Raw genomic sequence first — 22,364 nt, 5'->3', positions numbered from 1 at the left:
AGAAATTTACAGTTGGGTGGCTATGTGTCCAGCTAAACTTCTATAACAATGAGAATGAATAAATATAATGGATAACAACTAGAAGAATCCCTTAGTAAGTCATGGGATATAGCATATGGGCACAGAGAGAGGGGGCAGGTTTTTGAGATTCCCTGCACTGAGGCTGAGTGGCACAAAGATCTTCCCATTTATTTGTGTCTTCTTCAATTTCTTTCATCAATGTCTGATAGTTTCCAATGTACAGATCTTTCATCTCCTTGGTTAAATTTATCCATAGATATTTTATTCTTTTCATGCAGTTGTTAATGGGATCCTATTTATAACCCCATGAAAACAATAAAATACCTATGGGTAAATTTGAGAAGGCAAAACAAATGGGAAGATCTTCCATGCTCATGGCTTAGAAGAATTAATACTATTAAAATGTCCATATCACCCAAAGAATCTACAGATTCGGTGCAACCAACCCCTATCAAAATCCCAATGGCATTTTTCACAGAAATAGAAAAAAAAATTCTAAAATTTGTATGGAACCACAAGAGACTCTGAACAGTAAAAGTAATCTTGAGAAAGAAGAGCAAAGCTGTAGGTATTACATTTCCTGACTTCAAGCTATATTACAAAGCTATAGTAACCAAAACAGTATGGTATTAGCATAAACACAGACATAAATATCATTAAAAGAGAACAAGTGCCCAGAAATAAGCGCTCATATATATGTGGTCAGTTGATTTGCTACAAAGAAGCCAAGAATATACAATGGCGAAAGGATAGTCTCCTCAATCAACAATGCTAGGAAAACTGGACAGTCATATGGAAAAAAGGATGAAAATGGACCACCATTACACCACACACAAAAGTTAAATAAAAAGTGGATTAAAGACCTGAAACCATAGAACAAATGAACAGAGAATAATTTTGCACATTAACTCATCGTTAAGTGTTCATACTCCAGTATACCTTTTCTATTTTTGAATAAGATATGAGCTTTTACAAAATACTACCATCATCATTCATTGGGAATCTCTCCAATATGAATATTTGGGGGCATATTAATGATAAGTTTCTTGGCTCAAGATCCTAAAGGTAACTTACAGAAATAACTTACAGCAGAACAAGGAAACTAGTGAACAGGGTACTATGACACTTTATTGACCTCTTAATATTTGGAATAAATGACAGACCCAAGAATATGGATGTCCCTCCAGCCTACATTCCAAAGAGTACTTTTAAAAATGAAGATGTGACAACCATATACAGAATCCACTTGCCACTGCAGTTGATAATCCTCTTCCAATTCTAGTCCCCACTCAGCATCAAGAGAGCCAAGATATTATCAAGGAGTAATTTGTCATTCCTGTGGTCTCTAACATTAATTCAGAGAGTTCAGTCTTTAGGAGTATTCCTATATTCCCGTGAGCTCCTGGTTTCTCATGACCTTCTCGTAAGGACTAAAAGTTTGAGTTTTATTAAATATCAATTCCAAGGATATTGATTGCTTGGCTCCTCCCTAATATCTACTTCAATAAGTCATGTGAATATAAGGATGCCACAAGTTCCATTTATGAACTAGGAATGATGATGGTAAATGGATTATCAGAATAATGACAGGCAAAGACTTGTATGGTGAAACATTTTACTCTAAACCCTTGTGGCTTCATTTGGGAATAGATTCCTATGCAATAACAGATTTCTCTCCAATATTAATTCTGCCATATGAGTTATGAATCCCTATTATGAGGAAGGGATATGAGAAAGAATCCCTGACAAATGTTTTCTTGCATTTACTCTATTCACAGGATTCCCTCTAGTATAAATTCATTGATGTCTGTGTGTCTTCCTTTTACAGGATTTCTCTTGAGTATGAAGTTTTTGGTGTTTTTTAAGGTTTGAACTCCTGTTGAAGGTTTTCTCACATTCCTTACATTTGAATGGTTTCTCTCCTGTATGAATCATTTGATGTCGAATAAGGGACGAGCTCCGGCTGAAGGATTTTCCACAGTTAACACATTCATAGGGATTATCTCCAGAATGAAGTCTTGAATTTTTATTACTGTCTTCACTCTCACTGAAAGCTTTTCTACATTTACTGCCTTCACAGACCTTTGCATCAGTATGAATTTTTTGATGCTTAGTAAGGTTTGTACGTCTGTTGAAGAATCTCCCACATTCACTGCATTTATAGGGTTTCTCTCCTGTGTGAATGATCTGATGTCGAATGAGGGATGAACTCCGGCTGAAGGCTCTCCCACATTGATAGCATTCATAGGAATTCACTGAGGTATGACTTTCTGGGTCTTGAATATCTATACTCAGGCTCAAGGCATTCCCACATTCATTATATTCTGAATATTGCTTACCTGAGTCTAAGTTAAATTTGAAGTTAGTTTTAAACTTACCACAGTCTGAGGACCCCTTTCTCATAGGATTTCCTTGTTGTATACCCAAAATTGAATCAACTGACTTAACATCTAAGCTTTTCTTATTCTCACTAACTTCAAAGTTTCCCACCTCAGTGTAGACTGTTTTATGAACAAAAGCTTCTTCTGGCAAATTTATGTCCCAGTGTTCCTGGTTCCTATATAACCAATCATCACTCATCCAAGCATCTAAAGAAGGGGATCTACTTTTGGTCAGTCTTGTCATAATTACTCCAGGAGAGGATTTTTTTCCATTAATTCTCTGCTTTGGAATTGAATCTTGGTTTTCTGAAATTATCTCTCTGTCTAAAAAGAAATTAAAAATTCCATGAATTAGAAGAAGGGAAATTGTTTAATTAGGAAAGGGATGCTAAAACACATAAGGGATATGCGTATTTTACAGGCCTTCAATACACAATGGAAATGTAAGATGAGATTAGAAAAAGAAATGTAGAAGAAATAAAAGGGATAAAAGTATTAAAAGGGAGGTTAGGAGATCATAAAATATGAGGAGAGCTATTCAGGAATATTACAGAGAATACACAGGGCTTGGGAAAATATCAAGCATATGAAACATCATAGTTCAAATTATTTTATTATTACTGGTTCATAACTAGTCTGTGTGTGTTATATCTAGCCTTCCTTTCTCTAGCATCTTGTTTTTGCCTCTCTTAACCTACACTGTTCATCAATAATAAATACACCCTTCTAAAATAGAAATTTAATCATATCTTTAAAAACATGTCTACGTTTATAGGTACCACATCTTAACCAGCTACAACAAACTTGTAATCAGTGCTTCTATTTTCCATACAAGCTGCAATTATCCCCATATTTAACAAAGACAGGAAAAAAAAACAAAATATAATCAAAAGTAGCAGAGAAACCATCCTTTTTCTTGCACCAAACCAATCTTGAAAAAGAAAAACAAAACTGGTGGTATCAAAACATACTGTGCAAAGTTGTAGTAATCAAAACAGAATGGTACTCAATGGAACAAAACAGAGAGCCAGAAATAAACCCATACTTTATAATCAATTGATCTATGATAAAGTTAGTAAGAATATAAATTGGGAAAAAGACAGTCTCTTCAACAAATGGTGTTGGGAAAACTAAACAGCTACATGCAAAAGAATGACACCGGACCCTTTTCTTATACTACATACAAAAATAAACTCAAAATGGATTAAAGATCTAAATGTGAGGCCTGAAACCATAAAATTCCTAACAGAAAACATAGGCAGAAATTTCTCTGACATCAGCCATAACAATATTTTTCTTGATATGTCTCCTTTGGCAAGGAAAATAAAAGCAGAAATAAACAATTGAGACTACAGCAAGGTAAAAATCTTTTGCACAGTGAAGGAAGCCATCAACAAAATTAAGAGCAACCTACTGAATGGGAAAGATATTTTCAAATGACATATTCAATAAAGCATTAGAATCCAAAATATATAGGAACTTATACAACTCAACATGACAAAAACTAACAATAATCCAATTAATAATTGCACAGAGGACTTGAATAGACATTCTTCCAGAAAAGACAATAGATGGCCAACAGACACATGGAAAGATGTTCAGCATTACTCATGATCAGAGAAATGTAAATCAAAACCACAATGAGATATCTTCTCACACTGGTCAGAATGGTTAATCAGAAACACAAAAAATAACAGTGCTGGCAAAGATGTAGAGAAAAAGGAATTCTTGTGCACTGCTGGGGGAATGCCAGCTGGTATAGCCACTATAGAAAACGGTATGGAGGTTCCTCAAAAACTTAAAAATAGAAATCCTACATGATCCAGTAATTCTACTAGTGGGTTTTTAGCGAAAGAAAATGAAAACACTAATTCAAAAAGATATATGCAGAATTATGATGTTTACTGCACAATTATTTGCAAAAGCCAAGATAACAGAGGCAACCAAAATATCATTTATGGAGGACATGGGGAGTTAGAGAGAAGGGGGCTGGGGTAAATTGGAAGGGGAGGTGAATCATGAGAGACTACGGACTCTGAAAAACAATCTGAGGGGTCTGAAGTGGCGGGGGGGGGTGGGAGATCGGGGTACCAGGTGGTGGGTATTATAGAGAGCACAAATTGCATGGAGCACTGGGTGTGGTGAAAAAATAATGATACTGTTATGCTGAAAATAAATAAATGAAAAAAAAATAAATAAATTGCTTTCAAAAATATATATATCATTTAAAAGAGGAATGGATAAAGAAGATATATATAGGGGTGTGTGTGTGTGTGTGTGTGTGTGTGTGTGTGTATGTATACACAAAAAACAAGAGTCTTAAATATAATGAACAAAGTGGTGCTTGCCAAAGGGGAGGTGGGGGGGGGATAGGTGAGGATAGGAGAAGAGGATTAAGAGTACACTTGTCCTGATGAGCACTGAGTAATATGCAGAATTGTTGAATCATTATATTGTACAGCTGAAAATATAATACCATGTATTAATTATGCTTGAGTAATAAGAAATACATGCACATTCTTGGACACCCTCCCATAGAGAAGTGGAGTGTATTTTTCTTCCCCTTGAGAATGGGCTACTCCTATGACTGCTTAGCCAACAGAGTACAGTAGAAGTGATACCATGCTGGGCTTGGCCTTTAGGGAGACTGACAATTTCCAGTTCCTCTCAGGAAATACCCAAGACTTGGCTGGCATGCTATGAGAAACCCATGCCTCAAGGAGAGGCCACACGGAGGTGCTCTGGTCCATAGGGCTGAAGTTCCCAGTGACAGCCAGCATCAACTTCCACCCATGTGATGAGCCATCTTGACCATTCCATCCCAGCACAACACTGTATCCTCAGCCAACATCATGTGGATCCTGAGAACTCCTAAGTCAACTCACAAAACTGTGAGACTTAATAAAATGATTGCTATTTCCCGTCAGTAAATTTTGGGGCAATTTGTTAGAAAAAACAGGTAACTGAAACAGAAGCTGTTCTGGCAGTATTTACTGAATGGCAAAATTCCTAAATGTATTTCTCTAAGCAAATCTTTGATGTTCTCATATTTCTATAGCTCATTTTTCACATAACTTCATTACTCCTATTTTAAAAATCACTGTCATATATTTTTTTATTTTCAAATCACTTAGTTCTAACATATAGGAAAGCTACCAATATTTTTATTTTATATCTGGCCACCTTACAAAACTCTTAACAGATGTAATAGTTTTCACAATGAGTTTCTTGGATTTTCTAAGTAGAAAGTTACCATTTACAAATAATAGCCCCTTTCCCTCTTTTCTACTAATTAAATTTCTCATTTTTTAAAAATTCATTAGTTATGTCTTTCAGGTCAACATAAAATAATTATAGCAACACCGTCATCTATTGATTTTAGAGGAAACACTACTGTTTATTTTTACACCCATGATTTGTTTGCCTTTTGTGCTTAATAGATTTTGAGTAAATGTCTTATTCCTATTAATCCCAAACTCACAAACTATGCTTTACCTATAAGACTTTGTTCTTGTCTCTAATCTGAAACAAAAATGAACACTTTAAACCTTAGCCTATCATCCCAATCCTGGGTATTTGGACACCAGCCCATGCCAAACCACCTCTGCCTTTCTTTGACCTATCTCAGTGTTTCCCCCAACTTCTCAAATCATTCCAATGACCGATCTGTGTTTACAGATTAAAATCCACAGGATTCTCTTTTCAAGGTTCTGACTACTTAATTAAGCTGTCCAAAATTTGGTTTTATATTCTTTATCCAAATTTACCTTAAACTGTTTATAATTAAACTTGGATCATTAGCACTTAAATCTAGATGTGCCTCTGATCATCTGATGAGCCTTTAAGTGTGTGTGCATGTATGTACATTCCATGTGGCTATGCTGGGCTTCTCACAAAGAGCAATGTCAAGCTAGCTGAAGTAGTGGGTGCTAACTTCCAAGAGAAAGAAGTGGCAGCTACAAATCCTATTACAGGCTAGACCTGGAACCAGCAGTGTCCCCTCTGCTGCACTGTATTTGATTAAACAGTCCAGTGCTAGCTGAGATTTTGTTTGGGGAAACAAAATCTGTATCCTTTTTTTTCCCTCTAACTGAAGTATAGTTGACACACAATATGACATTAGTTTCAGAAATACAAAGGTTGCATCTTGATGGAAAGAGTGACAAAGATTCTGGAGCCATCTTTAATCCACTGTAGTCCATTAACTGTTTTGGAAAATAAATAACATTTACCAAGGTAAATTCCAGATTGATTGAAGTATTATATTTAAAGGATGAAATAGATGAAATGAGAATAAAATCAGGAAATATATTTCTAATTTGGGGATGGAAAAATTCTTATGCCTAAATATAGAGATATAAAGCATGGGGGTGTAGGGGGAAGATATGTGATAACATAAATTTAAAAATATGTTTGGCAGACACCATAAAAAATAATAAAAAAACTCAGCAATATTTCATTTGCCATAAATATGATCAACAGTGGGAATTTCCATGAGATCTTACATAAAAACCTCCAAAGTCTTAATAGATAGAGGACATAAAGCCATTCACTGAAAATGACCAAAACAAACTAATTTTACCTTTCTCCTAATCATACCAGTTTTTCCCTTTAGTTCCTACAGATGTGCAAAAGCTTGAGATATAAAGGTAGGGCAAAAAGAGACCTGTCTCCAGTGCCTGGGTGGCTCAGTTGGTTGAGTGACTGCCTTCGGTTCAGGTCATGATCCCGGACTTCCAGGATCGAGTCCCGCATTGGGCTCTCAGCTCCTTGGGCAGTTTCTTTCTCCCTCTGACCTTCTCCTCTCTCATGCTCTCTCTTACTCATTCTCTCTCAAATAAATAAAATCTTTAAAAAAAAAATAAAAAGAGACACGGTCTCTACCCTCAGGGAACATAAAGCCTAATGTGGGAGACAAAGACCTATACAGATAAAAGTAAAATATAACTGTGACAAATGCTAAAAAGAGATGATTAGACAAATGCTAAAATATAATTGTGACAAATGCTAAAAAGAGATACTCCCATCGTCTTATGGGATTATGTAACAGAAAAAAAACGAACCAAGACAGGCTTCCCTGAGGAAATGTGTATCTGAGATCTGAAGGAAGACAAGGAGTCAACTAGGCAAAGAACAAGAGAATGAGCATTTTATGTAAGGACACCACATGAACAGAGACCCTGAGATGGAGGGCAAGCCCCACTTGAGGGACATCTGGAATATATGTCCTGTGGAATTCTTTTCTCTGCAGTCCTCCAACACCTATCAGAGTGCTGAGGACACAGGAGATGCTAATACATATTTGATGCTGACTGAAAGCAGAGCAGTATGGTCTGGGTGCAAAGAGTGAGGGGAGGACGCAGGCTGAGGCGTGGCTGGAGAAACAGGTGGGTACTACTGTGTTCTGAAGCAGACAAAACTGCAGTTAGCACAGTGATTTAAGCAAGCATATGACAGAACTTGATCTCTCTGACTGCAATGTGGCTCAAACACTGGAGTTGGGGGAAAAAAGCAAAGAGGCATGGCAAGATCTTCCTGTATGATGAATTGAGAGACTGCAAGGATAGTTGAGATGAGAGATGGTGATGGTACATGGACTAAGGTTGTGGCACTACAGATGAAGATAAGTGGAGACATTCAAGGGATATTTAGAGAGATAAAACCAAGTATTAGAGAGGTGAAGGAGATGAAGTTGTGTCAAGGATAATCACTATACTTGTGTAACTGGATGGATGGCAGTGCCATTTGCTCAGGGAACAATGGAAGAAGACTGGAAAACAAAAAGTTATGACTTTGGTTTTATAGAACTGGAGTCATCTTTAAGATATCCAAGAGAGGGCACCTGGGTGGCTCAGTGTGTTAGGCCTCTGCCTTCGGCTCAGGTCATGATCTCAGGGTCCTGGGATCAAGCCCTGCATCAGGCTCTCTGCTCAATGGTGAGCCTGCTTCCTCCTCTCTCTTTCTCTGCCTGCCTCTCTGCGATCTCTCTCTCTGTCAAATAAATAAATAAAATCTTTAAAAAAAAGAAGATATCCAAGAGAAATGTCATGTGTCTGCAGATTTTCAATTCAGAAAGGAAGCCTGGGCTGGGGACACAAATTTGTAAGTAAAGCTGCAGTTGTGAATGTGATAACCTAGAAAAGAAAACACAGACTAAGAAAAGATGACAAAATGAGACCCTATGTCGAGAAACTCTGAAATTAGACTTAGAGAAAGAGAAGTCTCCACTGGACAGAGAAAGAAAGGCCAGAAAGAGAGGAGGAAAATCAGAAGCATTGTAAGAACCTACGAGTGTTTTTAAGAGCAAGGAGCAGGTAATGTAAGATAAGGAATAAAAAAATATCACTGGAGTTAGCTACAAGAAAGTCTTCTATGACCTTTAGTAAGGTCTATTTCAGACGGAGATGTAGAATAAGAGCTAAACTGGAATGGTGTGAGGAACAGAGGGTGAGGAAATGAGAAAAGAACAAAATATTTTGAGAAGACTGGCTATAAAGAGGTGAGAAATAGAGTAACAGGTTGAGAGAAAAAATTTTCAAATCAGTAATGATTTAAAAATGTTGAAAAGCTAATGTGAGGATGAAGTAGAAAGGGTAAAAATGTAAGTGAAAGAAGGCAGCGAGAAATGGGGTCCAAAAGAAAAGGGGGGAGCAGGGAAATTTACCTTAGAAAGGAAGAAATTGAATAATTTGCCTTTCAAATCAATAAACATTTTAGGTAAACAAGAGGGTGCTAGGGTGATAATAATAAATAGATAATACATTATTAGTGGCAGTACGGATTGGTATAACCTTTCTACAGACAATACAGCACAATGTAACAGGACTTAAATAAATTCATGCCCCTTGATGCTGGAGCTTCTCTTGTAATATGTATATCCTAAGAGACTTATCAGATGTGCCCAAAAACTTGGCAACAATCTGAATGTCCAACAGCTAGGAGGAACAGTTAAATATATTATAATACATGTATATGATAGAACATTACATGTGATTTAGAAACCATGCTTTCACAGACTACTTAGTGACACAGGTAATTCCCCATGGTATCATATTAGGTGAGAAGAGCAGAATATAAAGTCACATATCCCTGATGATCCTAATTTTGGAAAAAAACAAATCTTCACAACCCACAGAGACACATCATCACAAAGAAAAAAGTCTAAGAAAATAAAATGTTAATACTGCACAGCTCTGGGGAGTGAGGTAGTGGGGTGAGCTCTACTCCTCTTTAAACTTTTCTACATGTACTAAAATTTACATTAAGCATACAATAATCAACAATCTCCCACAAACAAAATGTTAGTAAGAATTATGACATTACATGAAGGTAGAAAGTTAGGGCACAAGAAGTTCTATAGTAAACGAAGGAAAAATCGAAGATTACTAAAGTCACTCTAGTATAAAGCAGAACATTCTGTTTTCTTTAAAAGAAAATATGATTTCCTGTTGGGTTAGCTAATGTTTGTTTACATAGCACTTACCACGTGCTAGGCACTGTTCTAATTGTGCTACCCATAGGACTCACTTAAGCCTCACAGGAACGTGGAGGTAAGTACTGTAATTAACTGCACGTTACAGATGAGGACACTGGCAGGTAGGTTGCTCTGGACCACACAGCTTTAAATGCGTCTGTGTTCCTCACCTGCAACATTCTTTTGCCTATCCACCAAAGGAAAAGAATCTGTGAATTAAAGGCAATGGTGACTTCTCCCCTTCAAAGCCTGGGCGGTTTTGTCGTCATCTCCCTGACTCTTACTCTAAGGCTGTTAAACAGTACACTGTGTATATGACAAACAGAAGCTTCTTACAGCTGCCTTGTATCTGCCTGGTTCTTACCCAAAACAGATGTGCTTGGGATTTTGTGCTCCACTGTCCATCTTCTTTCCTTACTCTCCAACTTGGAGATCTCAACTGGCTTGGAAAACAGATGTTCTGTTCATGGGGAAAATGAAAAAAACAACAAAACAGACACTTCAGCCATTTTTAAAGGGAAGAGATTCCATTCATCTGCAGTCTAAGAGCCTCTGAAAGGCTAGCAGTCACCACGGATTTGTGAATGTCTAGCTTTCCATTAGGAAGGACTTCCACTCAGATACACAACAGGAAAGCATGTTATTATGCCCAAAGGATATTAGGAAACCTGAACCCAAACCCAAGTACCCTTTCCACTGCAGTCGTCCTCTGGTTTTTAGCAGCAGATAAAGAGACTACTGATAGGCAGAGGAGGTAAATACACAGAAACCACCTTGATGCAACGAATTCAGGTTCCTATAGTTCTCCAGCATCACATCCCTGTGCAGAGTCTTTATAGCAGGGTCCAGTTGTCCCCACTCTTCCTTGTTGAATTCCACAATCACATCTTTGAATGTTACTGGTTCCTAAAACATTAAATTCCTTTGTAACCAAAGGTCACTCCCAAAAATATTACCAGAGAAATGAATTAGGAAAGAATAGGGTAGATCATCAGAATATGTAAGAAACTGACAAATGTTTGGGGTTCTAAGTGATGAAAATCAAGTTATACTAGAGGCCTATCAACTTGGTATTCTGTGAGGGCTACAGAAGGAAATCAAGTGCAGTCCTAACCCTCAATTAACTTTTATTTTGGTTAAGAAAAAAAAAAGTTGCAAAAATCTGGAACAAAAAATTACTATAGAGTAAAAATACCTGCCATAGGAGGAGTTCAGAACAAAAAGAGTTTCGAATAGATGTGAGGGGAATTTGTAATGAAGATGGAGACTCTGCTAGCAGAAGAGGTAGGGCATTTTCTCTCACTGAGAAAGGCAGCCTACTAACTCCTTCCCAGGCCGGTCAGCCAGTCCTTTCCTGACTACCCAAGATGAAGTAGCCACCCTCCTCATCAGTCTCTACTGCAATGTTTCTTTTCTTTGTAATAATTATTACTATCTGCAATTATCTTACTTCCCTGGGTGTGCCTGTCTGCCTCGACTGTCATTTCCACAAAGGATTTCCTTTCGTTTACCATCATATTCCTGGCCCTTAGCAGTGGTTATCAGACCCTGCATAGGTATTTCTCATGAGGGCCTTCACACCATCACCTGTTGCACTTCCCTCTCTAGCATTCCTGAGCTTGTCATAATGGGCACCTTCAGTCACAGTGAAATACACAAATCTCTTCCCTCTCTATGCCTCAGAGCCAGATGACTCCACAACATCAGATGACGTGAGAAAATCATCTACATTAGTTTGCCCACTTCCTCACCTTCTTCCCTCAACCTGACTTCTATTAGTATCTTCAATGATAGTAAGGGAATAAGCACCACTCAGGCTGGATTTTCCTGAATTTTTTAAAGGATTTATCCTTGCAAAATTCTCCTCCTTGGCTTTCAGTGACATCGTATCTTCCTGGTTTTCCTCTACCACTTTGATGCTTTTATTTTAGTATCCTTTGGGATTTCTCCTGCTCCTCCTATTCAATGACATTACTCAGGACTCTGCCCTTGGCTCCCCTCACATTTAATTCTAAACATTCTCTGGTGGGCTCTATTTCTGTGGCTTTGATTATTGTCTATTAAACTAGAAGGAACAGATGCACAGAAAAATACAAGGATTAAATATTTTTCAGAGTGTATCATTAACTAAAATAAAACAGATCCAATGTCCTATGGGAGAAATAACAGTCTTACATCCTTAGATGGACTATATTTAGCAAAAGCTCAAAAGCTGAAAAAGAAAAAGCAGATCATTTCAGTAAAGAGTAGGATCCAAATTCACCTGGGAATTGCCAGTTAGTGAGTCATATTCCATTTTCTCCTTGATGCTCCCCTCCTGGAGGACAGAATCCTTGCAGAGTAGCTCTGAAAAAGATGAAAGAAAACATTAGGGAGACAAGATTTGTCCTGGAGAAACATTTAATGATTATAGTAGTAGTTCTAACATGCTCTTCATAGGAATCATCTTCAGAGCTTTGGAAAAATAACGATGTCAGGCCCTACCAGCAATCAGAATCTTCAACGGTGGGGCTCAGATATTATAGTTTTTAAAAACTCTAAAAATGATTCTGATACTCTACCAGAGGTTGAGAAATATTGGATCAGGGTGAAGAAGGCCAAACTAATATTTTGAGGCTTCATCTATGGTTATAGCAGATTCCAAAAAATAACTTGAATTCTGTCCTAACTAAAGTCTACAGCTTTGCAGTAAGTTTTGGCATTGAAAGTATGCATCCTTAACTTTTATTCTTTGTCAAGGCTGTTGTGAGTATTTGGAGTCCTTTGTATTTTCATATGAACTTTAGGACCAGCTTGTCCGTTTCTACAAAAAAAGGTAACTGGAGTTTTGCTATGAATTGCATTCGAACCTGCAGAGTGCTTTATGGAGTATTATCATCTTAACAACATTAAGTCACCCAATACATGAACACAGGCTGTCTTTTTAAAATTATTATTTTTAAATTATTTTTTAATGAAAAAAAAAAAAAAAAAAGATAGGTAACCCAGTTCCAGGGATATCAAGGGCTGCTGATGGGCTCTGCAGGTCTCTCTGGGTACTCAAACGGCAGTAGGTGTGAACTCTGAACCAGTCATCTTCCTTTCGACCTGTGGATACTAGGATAGGCCGTTGTAAATAAATGTCTTATGGCTTTTGCTATGAAATCTTAAAAAAAAAAATCACATAAAAGTGACCTAGGCATTTTATTTTTTTTATAAAGATTTTATTTCTTTATTTGACAGACAGAGATCACAAGTAGGCAGAGAGAAAGAGGCAGGCAGAGAGAGAGGAGGAAGCAGGTTCCCCGCTGAGCAGAGAGCTGGACGTGGGGCTCGATCCCAGGACCTCGGGATCATGACCTGAGCCGAAGGCAGAGGCTTTAACCCACTGAGCCACCCAGGCGCCCCAGACCTAGGCATTTTAAACCCATGTTGTTCAAGGATAAACTGCTTAAGAATAGATCACATGACAGTAAAGATAGCTTTACTTCTTCCTTTCCAATTAGGATATTTTTTAGTTGTACTAGCTAGTACCTCCAGTATAATGTTGAACAGAAGTGGCCACAGTGGGCATCCTTGTCTTGCTCCTTATTCTAAGGGCAAAGCTTTCAGTCTTTAACCATTAGGTAAGATGCTTCCTATAGGTTTTTCATAGATGCCCTTTATCAGGTAAAAGAAATTCCCTTCGAATCCTAGTATGTAAGTGCTTTTATCATGAAAGGGCATTGGATTCTGTCAAATGCTTTTTCTGTATCAAGAGGACCTTGTGGGCACCTAGGTGACTCAGTCTGTTAAGTGTCTACCTTCAGCTCAGGTCATGGTCTCGGGGTCCTGGGACTGAGTCCCACAACAGGCTCCTTGCTTAATGGGGAGTCTGCTTCTCCCTCTGCCCCTCTTCCCAACTTGGGCACGCATGTACTCTAATAAATAAAATCTTTTTTTTAAAAAAAAAGAGGACCTTATGATTTTCCCCGATTAGAATGGTGTATAATATTTATTTCCATGTGTTGAACCATCCTGTATTCCTGGGAAAAATCCCATTTGGTCATGGTGTATTATCCTCTTAATATGCTGCTGGATGTGGCTTGCTGGTTTTCTTTTCTTGTGAGGTCTCCGCCTGGCTTTGGCATTAGGTTAAAACTCATCATCAATAAGTTAGGAAGTCTTCTTTTTTTTCTTGGTCGGTGTAGTTAAGTCTTTGTCAATTTTATTTTTTCAAATGACCCACTTTGTTTCATTGATCCTGTTGTTTTTCTATCCTCTATTTCATTTATCTCTGCCTAATCTTTTTAAAAATTTTTACATATTGAGGCGCCTGTGTGCCTCAGTGGGTTAAGCCTCTGCCTTTGGCTCAGGTCATGATCTCAGGGTTCTGGGATCGAACCCTGCATGGGGCTCTCTGCTCAGCAGGGAGCCTGTTTCCTCCTCTCTCTCTGCCTGCCTCTCTACCTACTTGTGATCTCTATCTGTCAAATAAATAAATAAAATTTAAAAAAAAATTTCTACATATTTATGAATTTTCCAGATTTCCTTCTTTTTTTAAAAAATATTTTATTTATTTGACAGAGCGTGCAAAAGAACACAAGCAGGGGGAGCAGCAGAAGGAGAGGGAGAAGCAGGCTCCCCACTGAACAGGGAGCCCAATGTGAAGCTCCATTCTAGGACCCTGGGATCATGACCTGAGCCAAAGGCAGACCCTTAACCAACTGAGCCACTCAGACGTCCCTTTAGAGTTCCTTCTATTATTGATTTCTAATTTCATTCTCTTGTGGTCAAAAAAGATCCTTTGTATGATTTAAATGTTTAAATTGTCACTTTTTTTGTCTAACATTTGGTCTACCCTGGAAAATATTCCATGTGCATTTGAAAAGAATATACATTCTACTGTTGTTGGGTAGAGTGCGTATATATTTGTTATATAACTTGGTTATAGAGTAGTTAAAGTCTTCTATTTCCTTTTTCATCTTTGTTCCTGTTGTTCTATCCACTAATGAAAGTGGGGTGCTTAAGTCTCCAGCTATTATTCTTGATCTATTTCTCCCTCATTTTTGTCAATTTTTGTGGGCCTGACTGTTTTAATTCTTGTTCATCACTGACTTACTTTTTTTTAACTAATTTGTAACATCTATATTCTTTGTTGTGTGTACCCACTTAAGTCTATTCCCTTAGCTTAGTGGTCAGCTAATGATTCCTAAGAGACTTCCTTAGCTACCTGGAATCAAAACAGAACAGAACAGAACAGAACAAAACAAAACAACCACAAACAAGTCATTTCCTAGTCTTTGCAGATGGGCTGCAGGTGTTGAGGCTTGCCTTCAACACTTAGCCAGATAATTTTTCAACATTACCTTAGTCTTTAGTTTCTGTTTATGCAAAGCTTGAAGGTCAGCCAGAGGTGAGAGTTAAGTAAGGCCTTATTCAGGTCCTTCTGAACATGTACCCTGCCTTCTAGATCTCTGGGAGTATGTAAGAACTTTTCAAAAACCTTATTCCCCAAAGCATCTCATACCCCTCAACCTTTCCTCCCAATCTTTTTGTGTTCACTATCTTAGGTGGGAGAGGCTAATACATTTCCCATTAAATGCTTTGACAAATGCTGCCCAGGTGGCCACCTCTGCCCTGGGAGAGTTCTGACTCAGATAAAACAAGGGCAAGCCCTTTGGGTGGGTTCTTTAGAGAGCCAAGACAGGTTAAAACAAATTAAAAACCTTCCTCACTCCTCTATTACCTGGCAACCTCTCCTTTCCTTCTCAACCAGACTTCAAGAATAGTCTATAATCATTATCACATTCACACCTTAGCGATCCATCTCTTTTTGGTGGTGGTGGTGGTGGGGAGTATGTATGTGATAGGGAGAATAAGAGACCCCAGAGATACACAAGCCTAATCCTTGGATACACTGGCAAAAGGGATTCAGCAGATATGATTAAAGTTAAGGATCTTGAGAGATGAGGAATCACCCTTTATTATTTGGGTGATCACAATCTAATCACATGAATCCTAAAAAACAGGATTTTCACAGTTTCCCAGCTATGGTCAGGGTAAGTGAGAAAGGGAGAGAAAGCAACCATGCTCTACTGAGCAAGTGCATGTACTGTGACAACAGAAAGGAGGGTAAGAGGAAGCAGTGTGGAAAGCACATGGCTCACCATTGCAAGCTTTGAAGATGGGTGAAAGGAATCATGAGGTCCAAAAAGGAATGCAGTCCTATTGATGCCTTGATTTTTGTTCAGGGAGAGCCATTTTGGACTACTGATCTACAGACCTATAGAATAATACATTCACTAACTTTGTGGTCCTTTGTTATGGCAGCAATAGAAAACTAATATAACTAACTACCAAGCACCACCTCAACTCCTTCTCTGAAACTATTCTAAAGCTTAACAATTACTTCATAATCAACAATTTCATTAAACTGCTTTCAATACTCATCTTTTTTAAGCTTTTTTAGATAAGATTTTATTTATTTATTTGAGAGAGAAAGAGAGAGAGAGCATGAGAAGAGGGAGGGTCAGAGGGAGAAGGAGACTACCTGCCCAGCAGGGAGCGTGATGTGGGACTTGATACTGGGACTCCAGGATCATGAACTGAGCTGAACGCAATCACTTAACCAACTGAGCCACCCAGGCACCCTCAATACTCATCGTAATAAGAGAACCTTTTTGTCATACCAGTGTTGACACTCCCTTCTTGAATATTTCTCTTTTCCTAGCTCAAGATGCTAACATTTCCTGGTTCTCTAATGTCCCAGATTATGCTTTCTAGCCTGCTTACCTGGCTTTTCTTCTTCTGTTTAATCTTTTATTTCTTTTTCAAATAAGGACTAAATATAGCAATAATATCATCATTCTCCTCAGCCAATAATTCCTTGTCAAATATCCAATCAACTGCCTCATGACTTATAAGGTTCACACACTCTCTTGATTTGTTACACATCTTTTACATTTAATTTCTAAATCTCTTGTCCATATCACCACTTCTCCCTTAAAATTATTTTGTTGTAGAGAGGTGCCTGGGTGGCTCATCTGGTTAAACGTCCAACCTTTGGTTTCGGCTCAGGTCATGACCCCAGGCTCATGTTAGGCTCATGAGATGGAGCCCCATGTTGGGCTCCTGCTCAGTATGGACTCTGCTGGAGATTCTTTTCCTTTCTGCCTGCTTGCGCATGTGTGCTCTCTCTAAATAAGCAAAATCTTTTAAAAAAAAAAAATAAAATTAGGGGCGCCTGGGTGGCTCAGTCATTTAAGCCTCTGCCTTCGGCTCAGGTCATGATCCCAGGGTCCTGGGATCGAGCCCCGCATGAGGCTCCCTGCTTGGCAGGAAGCCTGCTTCTCCCTCTCTCATGCTCCCTGCTTCTGTTCCCTCTTTCACTGTGTCTCTCTCTGTCAGATAAATAAATCTTTAAAAAATAAATAAATCAAATCATTGTTTTAGAAACTAGATTGTCTTGTAGTTTCCCAGAGTTTAGATTTTACTAATGGCATTCCCATGATATGATTTAACATGTTCCTCCATCCTCTGTATTTCCTGTAATGGGCAGTTAGATCTATAACAGACCTTAAATACTGATGCTCCCTAACGATATGTATTTTTCCTACTTCTATTCATACCTGTAAATTTCCAAACCTATAGAGATCTCAAATTCAACATGCCACATAACTACTGTATAAATCCCCTCCCATAACATCTGCTACTTGTGCCCTATTCATGTGTGGCAGAGCATGCACATTTACATCAAATCTTACCCCTACTCACATCTTATATGCAGCCCATAATTCCTTCAGGTTCAAATTCCTGTTTTCCCAATACTCCCACATTCTTTAACACCTCATCTATCTCACTCATTTTCCTGTTTTCAGAGTCATCAGGTCTATCCCTTAAACAAGACGCTGATAAACTTTTTCTGTGAAGATCCAGATAGCAACTATTCTGGGTTTTGCAGGCAATATTGTCTCTGCTACAGCCAATCAACTCTGCTCATGGCATGAAATCAACTATAGACTAAAAGTAAATCAGTGGGCATGGCTGTGTTCCAAAAGCACCATCTCCAAAAACTTTTGGTTTGGTGGCCATAGTTTGCCAACCACCTACTCCATATTGATATCAAAATGATATTTTAAAAGGCAAATCAAATCGTTTTACTCCCCTACCCATGCTGTGAGATCTCATTCTCTACTTTCATTTCCTACAAAAGAAAATCTGTGCATCCTGATATAGTAAAGTCCTTCATGATCTGGCCCTTGACACGCTCTAGCTTCAGAAAAAGATAATTTCTTTTCATATGGAAAGTGTCAGTTACTCTTTTCTTAAGGTTCTTTTTTTTTCTTTTTAACTGACGTATAATTGACATATAACATCCTACAGTTGACCCTTGAACAAGAGTGGTCAGGGACACCAACCTCCTGAGTAGTTGGAAATCGGCATATAACTTCTGACTCCCCCAAAACTTAACTACTAATAGCCTACCACTGACCAGAAGCCATACCAATAACATGAGCAGTCTAATGCATATTTTTATATGTATTACATAAAGTGAGGCAGAGAAAAGAAAATGTTAAGAAATCATAAGAGAAAATACATTTACTGTACTGTGCTGTATTTATTGAAAAACACCCATGTATAATTGGACCCACACAGTTTAAAACCATGTTGTTCATGGGTCAACTCTATTAGCTTCAGGTGAACAACATAATGATTCAATATTTAATGTATATTACAAAATGATCACCAAAGTAAGTCTGTTAACATCTGTCACCACATATAGTTATAAAAATTATTTTTTTGTAATGAGTGCTCTTAAGATCTAATGTCTTTTTTTTTTTTTTTAAGATTTTGTTTATTTGGGGCGCCTGGGTGACTCAGTGGGCTAAAGCCTTTGCCTTCGGCTCAGGTCGTGATCCCAGGGTCCTGGGATCGAGCCCTGCATCGGGCTCTCTGCTCAGCGGGGAGCCTGCTTCCCCCCCCCTCTCTCTGCTTGCCTCTCTGCCTACTTGTGATCCCTGTCTGTCAAATAAATAAATAAAATCTTAAAAAAAAAAAAAAAGATTTTGTTTATTTATTTGACAGACAGGGATCACAAGTAGGCAAAGAGGCTGGCAGAGAGAGAAGGAAGCAGGCTCCCCTCGGAGCAGAGAGCCTGATGTGGGGCTCGATCCCAGGGCCCTGGAATCATGATCTGAGCTGAAGGCAGAGGCTTTAACCCACTGAGCCACCCAGGTGCCCCTTAAGATCTAATGTCTTAACAACTTTCAAATATGCAATACAGTATTATCGACTACAGTCACTATCCTGTACATTACATCCCCATGACTTATTTATTTTATACCTGGAAGTTTCTATACTTGTGACCCTCCACCCATTTTGCCCATCCTTCACCTCCAGCAACCAATCTGTTCTCTGTATGTACAAGCTAATTTTTCCTTTTTTTTTTTTTTTTTGATTTCACATAAGGGTCAATATTAATACAATAATAACAGTAATAATTCTATTGCCAATTTTCTACATTCTCACCTTCATCTTTAAGCATTTCAAACACTTCCTCTATGAGGGACACCACTTCTTTGCTGTTCTTTGGATGCTGTAAATTCACCCAAGTCCTGAGGTCTTCAGGGAGAATTGTCAGAAACTGTTCTAGCACCAACAGCTCTAGGATCTGCTGCTTTGTATGAACGTCTGGTCTTAGCCACTGAAGACAGAGCTCCCAGAGCTGACACAGGGCTTCATGAGGCCCAGACACTGCCAAATACTGGAAATGTCTGAACTTTTGACGAGAGGCCTCAGAGTCGTATGTTTCCATGATTGGAATGGATTCCTGCTGCCAGGACACTTCTGCTTTCAGGACTTCACTTTGTTCACGTTGAATCAGGTTTTGAGGTTTTGAGATAGCCATCAACTTGTTCAGAGGCTGCACCTTCCTAGACAGAACTCCCACTGTAGTTTGAATTTGTCTAACTGGAGGATTCTAGTAATTCTTGGGCTTAGGCTAAGCATTTGTGTACAATATATGTGCAATGTGATTTCAGCCAAGTTCTACCTCAATAAGAGAAAAATTCCAGGAGCTTCAGCCAACAATCAGGTACCTGAGAGAATGAAAAAAGACACCAATATGACCTATATTTAATGAACACATATTAGCATAGTGTTAAAAGATATTATAATACAAATAATATTCTTAAAAATTGTATAATAAATATTATAAGTTATCATTCTATTCTTGTTTCCCATTTTTTAAAAAGATTTTATCTATTTATTTGACACAGAGAGAGAGATCACAAGTAGACAGAGAGGCAGGCAGAAGGGAAGAGGGAAGCAGGCTCCCTGCCGAGCAGAGAGCCCCATGTGGGCCCGATCCCAGGATCCTGAGATCAAAACCGGAGCCAAAGGCAGAGGCTTAACCCACTGAGCCACACAGATACCCCTTGTTTCCCGTTTTTATAACAAGAAAATATACTATCTCTTTCCCCTTATCACCCACCAAAAAGACAGAAAACACAAATATCACACAAAAAGTGATAAATGAAACAGTCCTTTTAAAAGAAACCTCATAATTTAATTGCAATTAGGTTTTTCCTGCACCAGGTGACAACATATTTTTGCTTTTTTTTTTTTAAATTTTATTTGTCTATTTAATAGAAAGAGAGAGAACACAAGCAGAGGACGTGGGAGGGAGAGGGAGAAGTAGACGCCCTGCTGATCAGGGAGCCCAACATGGAGCTGGATCCCAGGACCCTGGGATCATGACCTGAGCCAAAGGCAGACACTTAACCAACAGAGCCACCTATGTGCTCCAACACATTTTTGCTTTAAAACTAAGCAAAACACATCTTCAGAAGGATATTCAAGTTATTAAGGCTTTACACTAGTGATGCCTAAAAAACAAATTCTCACTAAAATATCAATAAGATTATATAAAATGAATAAAATTGGAATACCACTAGAAATTAAGTTAAGAAACAATTATTTAAAAAAGTAAAAGAATAAATATGAGTCATTTCATTGCCAGAGAAAAATCTAAACGTACATTTCAATGACACAGAAATGGTTAAAGAGGGGCGCCTGGGTGGCTCAGTTGGTTAAAGCCTCTGCCTTCTGCTCAGGTCATGATCCCAGGGTCCTGGGATCAAGCCCCTCATTGGGCTCTCTGCTCAGTGGGGAGCCTGCTTCCCTTCCTCTCTCTGCCTACTTATGATTTCTGTCTGTCAAATAAATAAATAAATAAATAAAAGAAATGGTTAGAGAGCCAGGAAAAAACTCCATACCTATATGGTTAATTAATCTATAATAAGTGAGGCAAGCATACATGATGGGGAAAGGACAGTCTCTGTAATAAGTGGTGCTGGAAAACTGGACAGCTACATGCAAAAGAATGAAACTGGACCACTTTCTTACACCATACACAAAAATAATCTCAAAATGATAAAATAAGAGACCAGAAACCATAAAACTCATAACAGAAATAAAGGCAGTAATTTCTCGGACATTAGCAACATGTCCGAGACCTTAGCAACACATTTATGGATATGTCTCCTTAAACAAGAAAAACAAACACAAAAATAAACTATTGGGACTACATCAAAATAAAAACTTTTGCATGGTAAAGGAAACCATTAACAAAACAAAAAGGCAACCTACTGAATGGGAGAATATATTTGAAAATCACATATCTGATAGGCAGTTAATATCCGAAATATATAACGAATATATACAACTTGAAACACACACACACACACACACACACACACACACATTCAATCAAAAAAATGGGCAGAGGACCTGAATAGACATTTTCCCAAAGAAGATATATGAATGGCCGATAGCTACATGAAAAGATGCTCAACATCACCAATCATCAGGAAATGCAAATCAAAACCACAATGAGCTATCATTTCAGACCTGTCAGAAAATGTATCAAAAAGACAAGAAATAACAAGTGTTGGTAAGAATGTGGAGAAAAAGGAATCTTGTATACTGCTGGTGGGAATGTCAACTGGTGGAACCACTGTGGAAAACAATACAGAGGTTTTCCAAAAAATTAAAAACAGAAATAGGACATGATCCAGTAATTTCACCACTGGGTATTTAACTGAACAAAATGAAGACAGTAATTTAAAAAGATATATGTACCCCTATGTTTATTGAATTTACAATAGCTAAGATATGAAAGCAACCCAAGATGAATGGATAAAGAAGAGGTAGTATACATATACAATGGGATATCACTCAGCCATTAAAAAAAAGGATGAGATCTTGCTGTGTGCAACAACAGGGATGGATCTAGAGGATATTACGCTAAGTGAAATAAGAGAGAAAAATAAATACCATACAATTTCACTTACATGTGGAATCTAAAAACCAAAACAAATGAACGAACAAACAAACCAAAAAGACTCTTAAATATGGTGGTTGCCAGAGTGGAGGTGAGTGGGGAGATATGAAAAATAAAGGGAATTAAGAAGTATAAATTTCAGTTACAAAATTAGTCACAGTGATGAGAAGTACAGCATAAAGAA

At 38.1% G+C, this 22,364-nt stretch overlaps 1 protein-coding gene across 1 annotated transcript in view; it reads right to left on the bottom strand.

The window, feature by feature from the left end:
* Positions 1-874: 874 nt before the first annotated feature.
* The window catches only part of ZNF215 (zinc finger protein 215), a 34,100-nt gene continuing 12,610 nt past the window's right edge, over positions 875-22,364 (bottom strand). Inside the window, exons 2-6 of the mRNA XM_044258740.1 lie at positions 19,366-19,934; positions 12,140-12,222; positions 10,650-10,782; positions 10,241-10,336; positions 875-2,726 (exon numbers count right to left, since the gene is read on the bottom strand). Coding sequence (XP_044114675.1) covers positions 1,819-2,726; positions 10,241-10,336; positions 10,650-10,782; positions 12,140-12,222; positions 19,366-19,744 — 1,599 coding nt within the window. The 5' untranslated portion in view covers positions 19,745-19,934 and the 3' untranslated portion in view covers positions 875-1,818. The remainder of the gene's footprint in view (positions 2,727-10,240; positions 10,337-10,649; positions 10,783-12,139; positions 12,223-19,365; positions 19,935-22,364) is intronic.

The sequence above is a fragment of the Neovison vison genome, chromosome 7, assembly GCF_020171115.1.
Source record: "Neovison vison isolate M4711 chromosome 7, ASM_NN_V1, whole genome shotgun sequence".
Classification (NCBI taxonomy): domain Eukaryota; kingdom Metazoa; phylum Chordata; class Mammalia; order Carnivora; family Mustelidae; genus Neogale; species Neogale vison.
This window is presented reverse-complemented; position numbering and strand designations above follow the sequence as displayed.